Source organism: Danaus plexippus, chromosome 10 (assembly GCF_018135715.1).
Source record: "Danaus plexippus chromosome 10, MEX_DaPlex, whole genome shotgun sequence".
NCBI classification, from domain to species: domain Eukaryota; kingdom Metazoa; phylum Arthropoda; class Insecta; order Lepidoptera; family Nymphalidae; genus Danaus; species Danaus plexippus.
In genome coordinates this window covers 809,576-821,780 of record NC_083543.1, presented here as the reverse complement: position 1 = coordinate 821,780, position 12,205 = coordinate 809,576, and the positions used below count along the sequence as shown (strand labels likewise).

At 32.2% G+C, this 12,205-nt stretch overlaps 1 protein-coding gene and 1 non-coding gene across 5 annotated transcripts; both read left to right on the top strand.

The window, feature by feature from the left end:
- The first annotated feature begins 2,967 nt into the window (after positions 1-2,967).
- On the top strand, positions 2,968-10,700 carry LOC116766763 (mucin-2). Of its 4 annotated transcripts, none has more exons than XM_061521684.1 (10): positions 2,970-3,109; positions 3,796-3,842; positions 5,133-5,302; positions 6,455-6,581; positions 7,148-7,259; positions 7,546-7,663; positions 7,878-8,254; positions 9,551-9,811; positions 10,017-10,139; positions 10,218-10,700. In XM_061521684.1, the coding sequence occupies exons 3-10, from the start codon at positions 5,193-5,195 to the stop codon at positions 10,508-10,510; spliced, it is 1,521 nt and encodes a 506-aa protein (XP_061377668.1). In that variant the 5' UTR covers positions 2,970-3,109; positions 3,796-3,842; positions 5,133-5,192; the 3' UTR covers positions 10,511-10,700. The 4 variants fall into 4 exon arrangements, with proteins under 4 accessions (XP_061377666.1, XP_061377668.1, XP_061377667.1 ...); XM_061521683.1 differs by having other exon boundaries at positions 7,878-8,698; XM_061521681.1 differs by having other exon boundaries at positions 7,878-9,811.
- On the top strand, positions 9,897-9,970 carry Trnai-aau (transfer RNA isoleucine (anticodon AAU)). The gene has a single exon. It is a non-coding gene; the product is annotated as a tRNA-Ile (tRNA).
- Positions 10,701-12,205: the final 1,505 nt, after the last annotated feature.

Here is a 12,205-nt window from a genome sequence, read left to right as displayed (position 1 = left end):
CATTGTTTTTATTTCCTTATAGTTAATTCAACTTAAATGACAATTCTAATCTAATGCTAACTATCGACGTCGTTTTTAAAATAGGTATAAGTAGTTATTTAAGATTTTGTGTTATTCATATATATGTAAATAATGTTAATACTGGTACGTGGAGCCATTACAAATGCCAAAGTTACATTTTGATGTCGGAGATCATTAATTAACATGTGTGAATAGGTCCAAGTCCGCTGGAATAAGGGGAGAAAAATATATTTTGACAGAAAGGAAACAAAGGACAGAGGACTTCCGGCACACTCGCTCATTGAACGATACCAAGCGGTAGTAGCTACTTGACACCGAAAATCGGCGACTGAGAGGTACTCACCCGGAAGATACGACGAAGGCGCAGCGTGATCTAACCATAACTAGTCCGGCTTTAGCACTACTATGAAGTCACAATACTGCAACATTTTAACAAGTTAAAATAATCATTACGTATACCTAAAGACAGCTTTGTTAATTTACTGTTTTTTATACTAATATGAAACAAGTTTCATGCACCAACCGCCATCTTCACCAGCATATTTTTAACCATTAACAAAGCATTAAGTAAATGCGGGCGGGAATTAAGTTACAAGTCACCAGTATCAGTCAATGTGTTTGACATTTGGGTGGTCCTTTGTAAAGCTAAAAGGTCATAATTTCCAATAATTTTTATTAATGACAAAATAACAAGTAAAATATTTTTGGGACTTTAAAGCTATCATAGGCTCTCAATAGTTGACCTCTTCATAAAACTATAAGGTTTGTATTTATTTAAGTAAAAACTGCAACTAAATATGTACATTTTTTAACAAGAATTAATTTGATTTTAAGTATTCTTGTAAATCATAAATCGTTATCTTGAATAATAAATTACTAAGTGTTAATTAATTAAAAATTTGACATTAACATCCAAAATTGTGTATAAACTATTTGCATTGAATAGATTCACTAGCTTGCGATATATTTAAAATGAATGCAAAAAGAAACCAAGCCTTTTTAGGACCAATGGAATTACTTGTTCCTCGATAGGCGACAGGAGTTCAATTACTTAATTAAAAATTCATAGCTCATAGTAAACTATCAGCTCTAGCGACAGACTTTAATAAAGGGTTCAGTGAAATAGGGTGAGAAGTGTTTGTCTAAAAGTAATATTATGAATTACATAGCCGGCGACGTGTGGAGCCATCGCAAAAGCGTATACAATACTATATATAGACGAAACCTCAAAAGTCTAAACATTCTACGCACGTTTCAAGAATGAACTGAATATTGGTACCGTAGAATATTGGTGTATATGTATTTCTAAACAGGTTTTTTGAAAGAAAAATCGAACAAGAACATATTATTTATTTATAAGTATTAGGTACATATATCACGTTAATATAAGAAAATATTACACAGATTAATTTTGTAACAATAAGTTTTCTATATTATAAAACAAGAAGGAGAAAAACATATAAAGCAATAAATACAAATCTCGTGTCTCGTGGCCCGACATAATGAAAACGAAAATCAACAATGGTGTCGTTTATCTTTCCGAAACAGAAGTTCATCTGTGCTATGGCCGTCTGAGCATTGATGAGGCGATTGTTTACACAACAGAGTACAAACTCACACTTCAAAACATGTGTATAGCATGGACCAATAAATCTTTAAATTTAGTGTATTCGATCAAACCTCATTCGTGATTGCATTTGATGATAGCCTTTGGCTAAAGTTTAACTCAGCATTCGATGGAACCAATTATATCTCATAGAGATGATTGCAAATTAAAATATTAAAGCAATTCGTTTCTATTGAGCTTTTGATCTTTTACGAGTCTCGCTAGCTTTCGGTTAACAACTAGAATTAATTAAAATAAATATAGTATGTACGTACAATGTAATGTTTACTGTTAAATAAGGCTCAGGCAGATCTGATTTGATCGAGATAAGTAGCTCTCGATTCCTTTTTAAGTCAACATTAAGGTTTAACAAAATTACTTATTTTAATTATAAATACCTTCACATATTAAATTTAATTTAAATACTGCTTATTTAGAACTTAATATTCTTATTAAATTGGTTCTCAAAAGTTTAAGTTTTATATAGCACTGATGATGTTGTTATCAAAATTTCACAATTTACATCAAACGAATGTTAAGCTGAGAACAGTCATATTAAATCCGGCGAGCGACAGCGCGTCGCCTACTATATTGAATTGCACCCTCCCCGTCAATGAAAATAATATAAGTTTTGAACAAAAATGAACCTTGTCCTTATACGTTTACCTTTTACTTTAGATTACTCTATTCCAGATATAGTTAAATCTCCAAACGAGTGCTAGTTTCCTGGTATAATTCCTCCTGTTATGTTAATATATTTTGAACATTCATTATTTAAATATTTTATTAGGGTTGTGGTATTTTTTCCATTCTTTCTATTTATAACCAATTTACATGAGTAAATAAATAATAAGAATCGATAAAAAACGCCTCATTACATATTGAATTTATTTAAATAAGGTTAAAAGGTTTTCAATCAGCTCTCTTAAGCCAAAGGTTAACTGTAACTCACACTAAGTATACCAAAAGTACTGTATTCAGTTTGTATTTAATTACTTCGTATTCACATAATCGATATTACATAACAAAATATCTCATTATCCATATTGCAAGATCATTACACAACCACAGCGTTTTGACACAATTTTAATATGACAACATTTAACAATAACAAAATGAGATAGCCGGAATAAAATTCAATTTATATGTTCTGTAGAAGTTTTGCATATTTGAATGATCCCTTAAATTTTTTACCTTTAGGGCTCTGATGACCCAAAAGTGGATGGGATCCTATTTATAATATTTTTTATTCCACGCTCCCTTTCCAAGAAAGTAATAGAGGTCGGACCTTTTTTTCTACATGCATGGTGGATCTCTCCCAGTCGAGACCCGACCGTAATTCGGGAAACACATGACGCCTCCATACAGCTTCTGCACGCCTGGTACTTTTGTTTACTATTTAGTGTTGAACAGTGGTTGGTGACTTTAGTTGACTTTGGTGATTTTTATTTTTATTTATATAGACTGAAAAATAATGATATTGTAAGTATTTATACTTCATATTAACATAATTTGGTAAGTTTAACCCAAATAATATGTATTACAGTGGATATTAATAAATAAGTATTGAATTTTTTTGTACTAATCTATAATTTTTTTTATATGGAACAGTTTTTTTACTCTGTTTCTTTCTATTATAACAAAATTTTGAATTGATTGGAATAGTTCTGTTAACTTCCAAAAATATGCCATTTAATTGACAGGATGTGTACATTAATGGCTTCTACAGAGCACAGAATTCAAACAAAATTTTGTACACCAGAAAAAAAATATAAAACGCAAACACATATAAAAAAGTCTTTACAATTCGGGAGTGCATTTTAAACAGTCTGTATTGAGCGTGACGCTCGAGTCTTTGGAATAAAAGAAACGCAGGATTCATGTTTACCTGCCTTATATTTTTCTTTAGAACTTTCGTGTATGTACTTTAGTTGCTTTGTAGGATTTTGATGTAAAACTAGCCTCTGAAAAACTTGCCAATCGTTTGGGTAAAGTACAGATTAGATATATTTTTTTATGAATATGCTTCGCTATGATTCTAATGAAGTATTAACGGCGGTCTCTTGTTAAACCTACTCTGTGATAAATGAAAGACGTTAGGCTCAATATGACTAATGCATGCTGGAGTCGTTAAGGCAATTAATCTTACGTTATGGTGGTCTTTACAGCAGCTGCTCTAGAAATTAAGGACAACACTCATGTCATTAAAAAAAATGTAAGTGACATTAATAAAAATACTATTACTCTAAAGAAAATAAAAATTAATATTATTTTCTACATTGTGTTAACAAAAATTGATTAAAAAAATGTAAGACAAAATCAAAATAGTTTTCCGTTTCTTTACAAGTTTACAAAATACATAAATTTATATACTTACTCCTCTTTATCTTTAACCTAAAGCCTAGGCTGCAATTCCTTGATAATGCGTTTCATTACAAAATTTCACTATGTGCACTAGGCTTTACAACTTTTACGGTGTCACAGAAAAGCTTTGGAGGCACGAAAAGGTTTTAAATCATAAATGTTGGACTAAAGTCATATTGAATAATTGTTAAACAACAATTATCTCAGTAAAATATTTAGTTACGAAATGTTTGATGTGAGTTAATTTAAGTCTGTAAAATTGCATCGAACTTAACAATATTGGAGGTTAATAAAGCAAGTCGAATGGTAGGTAATTTTAATATATTTTATAATCATTCAATGACGGCCGGATGAAATCTATTTAGACCCCTCCATTAGCGAGTTAGTGTAAGAGGTCCCTGACAAAACATATGGAAGCATTGATTGATAACATTTGTTGAATGTACCTTATATAAACAATCACGTGAGCAATAGAAAATGAGTACTGCGTAGTACTTTTAATATAAAAAAAAGATTTATAGAAATATTCAGTAATATAACCTAGGCGGTGTTGTAGACAGTTCAATGATAATTTAGAGAGGTCGTCGCCTCTATTGATAAACGCATCCTGCCTCCCAATTGATGCGCATGCGAAACTTTTAGCTACCAACTACATCTCACAACTAGAGCAATACAACGGGAACGCTTCGTAATAAACTAAATACAAAAATATCCAAAATTTAAACATAGTTTGTTTCAAAAACACAGCTATATCAAATGAATAATATTCCTTTGACAAAAAAATCTAAATATAATATGATATTACGTATTTGAATAATGATTTTTTGGATAATAAAATAAAATCGTTGCAGAAATATGACAAAAGGATTGATTGCTTATCTCACATCCTTTATATAACAGATGGCAGTAACTTAACGAATTAAATTATGGACAATAAATTAAAATTAATTCAATATACATATAATTGCTTTAACTATTCAATTATTGTGTGACATTGTTGGCTAATCTAACCACTCTCCCCTCAGTCCCATAATTGTGACAGAGGTCGTCGACCAGGATGTCATGGAATATATCGTAATATTCCACAATTACTATTTAATTTATGTCATTTACCTTTATATTCATAAATTTTTTCGCGCAGACATAGAAGATGGAAGGAATAAAAAGTGGATGAACTATAATGGAAAGAAAATAAGTGAAAATGGTGTCAAAATGGAGCTGGGGTGGACAAACCATATGGTGCGTGGTGGTGGGACTAGTGTTGGAAGTGACAGCTCTCAGTGGACCTAATGTGTGCATGGTGCAACAGAAGTAAGTAGTTTACACCTATAACTATACAGTATACATGTTTCTGTTTGCGACTTTATCCGCTTTGTTTTCGCTATTGTGTTAAGAGAAAAATCAATAATGTGTGCTTAATATAATAGCCATGTTAGTCAACATTCAGTGACATCTATCGTCTGTGTCACGTAACTTCAATAACACACTACTGCTGTAATGTGTTCCTGTGTAAATTATACGGAATGCAGGGACAAGTTACATCTTATATATTTTTCTGATGTCTCGGCTAAACTGTTGGAAAGTTTATCAAAATCCGTTCAGTACAGTCAGTTGACGTCTGTAACCATTAATCCACACATCCTCTGAAGCTTTCCCATTTATGGGTAACATTAGTTGGATTAGGAGAATAGGTCCAAGAAAGTAGGAATTCTCGCAATAATTGAGCTTTCTTTATCCTTTCCTTGCTTTTGTCACTTTTAGAAGGTACGCAGTTCTTTTATAGGGACTGTTTAATGCCTTAAAGATAAAATAACAGTATCCATACATTAAGTAGAAAATTTATGATCTCTTATTAGTGTTTTTATGTCTAATTTAAAATTAACATTTCTTAGCATCCCATAACTTTTGTTAGTTCAAAATTGTTAAATTGTCACACACAACATCCCTACAACATTTATAGCTAGTCTTAAAGACATAATAGTTTTTACTTAGAATTCAGTTACTATCATTTCTTTCTTAAGTAAGTATGGTGGCGGATTTAATCTCAATTACTCTTAAAACGCTCGTAAGATTAAGTTATTTCATGAAGGAACAATCGATTGGAAGAAAATCATAACATAAAAGATATGAGTACATGTAGATCTACATTATAATTACAGCTTTAAATATGTATAAACACAGACAAATTGGTCATAAAACAGTCTTGTCTATACTTCAAAATGTCTTGGTCTATACTTCAAAATGTTAGTAAATACTTTTATTAAGGAAATTATATTTGAAAAGCTCAATTTCTTTGACAAGACATCGCCAAACCGTCATTTAGTGGCACCATGTACACATTGAGGAATCTTTATTAATCTTTAAATTCTACAGTTATCTGTACTTCGCTGCTCGTAATTACATGGTGATGATAAAAGTATCCGATATAAGGCCAGTATGGATAAATCTATATCACTTTTACAGATATAATATAACCAAACGCGTCAAATACCGCGCGCCCATGTCCGTTCGGACTTACGAGTGGTGTTTTGCGATGCCGCCAAGGTGTTCAAAGTGGAGTACCGAGATGAGAGAGCTCACCAGACTCGAGGTGAGGTACATCATACGATGGTAGTATACAGAAGACATCTAGAAATTAACACATTCACAATGAATGAGTGAAAGAAGAAATGAACGAATGTATCCCTTATTAAATATCCACTTTTCCAAGAGCTTATTTCAAAAACGCCCTCGATCGGAAAACTTTTACTCAGTTTTATAGCTTTTTTGTCGAATTTAAATGATAGTTTCGTATTTCAAATGTATATTTCACATTTACCAAAGACTTCCCTTTCATCGACTTACTTTACTGGAATTTTATATATATATATTTTATATACAAAGAAAGAAACAAAGAAACTAAATGAAATTACGTGAACGAATTGTAAAATCATTTCAAAGTAAGCGTAAGTACATATTATAATAAATGCGAGAGCTCGACCAATCACACAATAACCGATGTTTAATACAAACCTTGCTTTTATAAATTACTGTGATTAGATTTACTTATCCTTGAAGAACAAGATTCCAGATATTATACATTACGTTGTAAGTTTAAGAAGACGTAAATAAGAATTTCGTCATATACTTGTACAATAACAAACACACATTTAACAGACCGGTGAACGTATAGCAGAAGTGGCGGTGTGTTGTCCCGGGTACAAAATGAGGGATGTTACCTGTGTACCTATATGTCCCAGCGGGAAAATGGGAAACAATTGCTCTGAGGGTGAATAAATCATATTGTTCCCTAACAGTAATATTTACGAAATAAAATGATTAACTAAACATAAACTAGTTCTTGTTCTTATTCCAAATGCATATTCTTAAGAAATTCATTTTATCTTAATAATAACAAAAATAATAATTGGACATTCCTTTTTTACTTCAATTGATACTTTTGTTTAAAATCAAATGACCTGTTTATCCTCGACAGCCTGTTAAAATGACTCATTCAGCAAAATTCCATAACTCAGTAGCTGTTTATTTACCCAAAATTCCAATGGAATCCACAGACTGTCCCGCAGACAAATGGGGTCCAAACTGTGCCAAGGATTGCGGTGAGTGCAACAACGGATACTGCGACTCGATCACAGGAGAGTGTGAATGTGACGAGGGATGGCAAGGTGAGAGGTGGGTTGACCCTCGGACTATTACGATTGTCATAGTATTTTTTAATTATAACATTATTAACTGTCACTCCTACGATAAAATATGCAATTATTATTTAATTTTAATGAATAGCTTTACTCCTACAAGCCTTATAATAATATTTAATATTATTTTTCATCTTAGGTAAAGTAAATCATTAAAGTACCATAAAATTGTTATTAATAATCTTTTTCAGTTGTCAAGTCCGCATGCCAACAACATCTCCGCCCGCCTTGATGGAAAAATTACTAACAACCACTAAATCTACTGTTCAAACTCTTGCGACCTCTGTGCCCACTACTTTGACCACTATAAGTACATCCATAATGCAAATATTATCAACTTCAAAGCCGTCATTATCTTCGTCGATATTCGTAACAACGTCAACCGAAAAGACTGAAAATACTCCTAAGACGTCCACATCACAAACCACAATTACTTCAGTTGTTAATCCAACCCTTTCATATGAAAATGTTACACCTTCAACGACATTGTGGGTTGATAATAAAGAAAAATTTCTTAAAACAACAGTTACAAATTTTATCTACAATAGAACGGAAACTTCAGAGGCAGGTACGTCCTCTACCTTTCCACCAGAGCATGTAACATCGACTTCTGAATCAAGAATATCAAAAAATACTACAATTTCCATGTCTTCTTTGAGTTCAACTTATGCTCCAACAACTATTACTACTTTATTAACAGTCCCAGTAACTATCCCATCATCGACGACTACAGCCTTAAAAACATCTAGTACCACTACTATCAATGTCACCGAACCCAGTACAATTGAGCATACCACCACTGCACCTTCAACAATCACCTCTGTTACACCTACTGTGAGTTCTACTGTTAAACGAAATTCAACTACAACAGAACCAAAGATAAATACAGTGTTGACTGTTGAAAAAGAAATCAGAGCGGAACCTACTCCTAAAATTGAAACTACAACGAAGAATCAATCTACATCAGTTAAATTTAAGCCAAAAGAAATTTGGATAAAACCATCACAAAAAGGTGAATCTATTTTTCTCGACACAAAATTCAAAACAAATCACGAAATGAAACATAAAATAACTGGAAATAAATCTGAAGTTTTGTCAGAAAATACGACACCAAAGACAATCATCGTTTCGATAATACCGACGTCAATATCCCACGCAACTTTTAAAAAGATAGCACTAACTACTGCAACATACTCAATCCAAAGAACAAATATTACAACGAAGCCTTTCAGTAAGACAGAACAAGGCTATACTAAGTCCATGGCTCATAAGCCCTCAACTGCTCTTCCGTTTACAATCAAAATTTTATCTCCTTTTATTGAAAAAAATGAGACCTCGGCTAAAACAACACATCATCTGCCACGGAATAACACAGAGCATAATACATTTCAACCAACATCAAAAAAATATGCAATTAATACAACTCACTCGGAGACGTCTACTTCTGTTACCAAATCAAAGTTGAATACAGGTTTAGCCACTAGTAGAACAACTAACAGCATGTTATTCGTAGAAAGCAAGAATATGACCTCTTCTACTATATCTGCAAAAATATCTTCGACTAACCACCAAACTTTACATCGAAATTCTTCTCACGTTATAACTACTCCGCCATTAGTATTCAAAAGGCTTAAAGCTGCATCAGCAAAGATTGAGGCGGTGAACAAAACTACCAAGGCGGATCTTAACACTAACATAACAGATAAAGGTATAGCAACAATTAAAACTACTGAAAAACCTGTGAAAATGCCTGCCGTCACAGAAAGGACTAATAGTACTAAAAGGAATGCATCAAAAATCTTAAATTTTAATAGAATAACAACACAAGAGACAACTGAAGATGAAACTTTTCATATTTTAACAGAACCTGAGCATATCACTGCCGTGATGAGTGATAGGGAAAGAGATCATACTTCGCTAGATCTAATATCTGTGATAAGTATCGCAGGAGGAGTTATGATGGCTGTTATAACAGTAGCAGTCGTCATCGTCATGATAGAGAGGTGTAAGAGACACAGATACGATGACGTGAGGAAAATCAATGACATACGAATGCAAGTCATCATGGACAATAACGATGAGCCTCCTCCCTATGTTAGAAGTATATTCCATACACCATTACCAGGTACATTTAATTTTAATACTATTAAATATATTTTATAAAATTTGACGTTAAAGATAACTTCAATAATTTCAAGAAGCATCAACAAGGCCCATTAGCTCAGTTGGTTAGAGCGTCGTGCTAATAACGCGAAGGTCGCGGGTTCGATCCCCTCATGGGCCACATGATTTTTTTTTATTTTCGATGTTTATGATTTATTTATTTTTAGAACCTCCTACTACGGATAGAAATCATTATCAACCAATATCGACCTTAGATAGAAATTTAAAACAATTCATGCGGCCTGTCGTTGTTCAAGCCATTTCACCGGTAATGTTGGAGAACTTCAGAGGTACCATGTATATTTTTAAACTTAAATTATAAGTATTCATTGTAACAATAATTTTTAATTCGTTTTTATCGTTTTTAGGAATTTTAGAATGTCATTACGACCACTTACCACACACTAATCAAGATTTTGGAACCATACCTGTCCGATGCTCTGTCGCGTCATCTATGAAGTACGATGAGAAACTTCTTAGACAACGACCTCTTTCGGTTGCGGATTACACTATCGATTCATTAAAGTGTGAGGCGAAACTGGACGTTATTGACTGTACGACATCTGAACCATTATATGCAGAAATTCCTTGCTGGAGACCTCCATCTGAACACGCTATAGAAGTTGTTAACTTGAACGGGGAAGCTGTAACGGAATTATGACTGCCTGATGCGAATAGCAGTTCCCCAATTCGCTAATAGGTGGCGCTGTTTACAATAATACATAATAGAATATAGAGTATCCATTAGTTAATACAATTGTACCAAAGATAGTTGTTGTGTGAATGATTATATTATTTGATGTGTAATAGATCATTACCTAATATTAAATAAATAGAAAACATTTTGTTTATATCATTTTTTGTTATTCTAAATGATAAGAACATATCACCGTATTATCTCCAACCAAACTTAATTCTATTTGAGTACCTAATTAACAAGCAAGTTTTATCAACAAATAGCTTTTACAATTTGTCCAGTTAACACAACACTTTAGCTCGCATACATTAAGTTAATGTCTAAAATTAAAGAAATAGGAATTAATTGAATGATTCTATTGACATTTTTGGACCAAATGTTTTAGATAAATTCCACCCACACAGCTATACTCAAGTAATTTTATATATAATTTCAACATTTTATATTTTATACACTTTAAACGTATTTCAGAAATTCTTTTCGTATTTTATTAGAATGTATTGCATTTTTAAATCATATATAATTAATACGTGATATTTAAATGATCTCCATTTTATAACATCGTCCTTTAATGTGGACCTTTATTCGGAGAGTTACATACTAAATCTTTTTATGTAATTAAAAAATAAGGATTTATTAATATTTAAATGTGAAAGGCAGTAAACAATTTTTTGAGGTGAATTTCTAAGAAAAATTCTTAATTCTGTCAAATATAAGCTGGAACTAAATAAATCAAATAATATATTATGTGGGATGATATACAAAAGTACAAAATAAAAATTCGCATAATTGTATATCTTTATCCGTACTTAGAATTTGCTGTTTATTCGTTGTTTTGCGATATTCGTGGAACTAGATAAGAGAGGTCAAAGTGGGGGTAGATATCTGTCACCCATTACAAGTGCAGTGAATACATTCATTGGCAAAGTCAATGTTATATAAAAGAATGTTTTCCCGATTCACTTATGCCGACGACGAGGGATATGTTAGGGCACACGAAGTACCTGGAAGAACTCCTGGGGGCTCGTCCTTGTACATATAGCAATATAATTTCTTTTATTAAACCGGTATTACTGTGACCTTTATTGTGTCCTATACAGAGAAAACGTTTGAATTTTTTTCAGATAGTGGAAGTACATAATCACCTAACATCAAATTACCCCTAACTCATCACATTTAACTGGGCTTACGAACACCAGCATAATGTAATCATTCGCTCGGTTGCCAGGCTATATTTTGTTAGCTTCGTTAGAAAAGTATCAATGAAACATTACTTGTAAATAGTTGTAGTAGGTATTATTACTTTACTTACTAATGCCCTTTTGTGTTACCTAGCATTAGAATTTAATATAAATACTGTGTACATCTAAAACCAATTGTTACAAAATTCTTCCAAGAAACTTGACTCACAGCTGTATGATTAATGGTATTATGTCATCTCAATAAGAAGCCATAGCTGGTATTCAATCCTGTTAACATTATTTATATCAAATAAAGTTACATAAAAATAGTTTATAAGATATAACACATTGTTTAACGTATTTATTCTAAGTACTTTCGACTGAAGCGTAATATTAAGAAACTTGAAATATCATACAGTTATGGAATTTAATATATAGGAGAGTAGTATTCAGTACGAATAAAGCTAAAGGTTGAAAA

Coding starts and splice junctions, on each gene's coding strand:
- LOC116766763 (XM_061521682.1), top strand. CDS start 5,193: ATGGTGTCAAAATGGAGCTGGGGTGGACAAACCATATGGTGCGTGGTG. Junction 5,303..6,454: donor GTGTGCATGGTGCAACAGAA/GTAAGTAGTTTA, acceptor TCACTTTTACAG/ATATAATATAACCAAACGCG. Junction 7,260..7,545: donor GGGAAACAATTGCTCTGAGG/GTGAATAAATCA, acceptor TGGAATCCACAG/ACTGTCCCGCAGACAAATGG.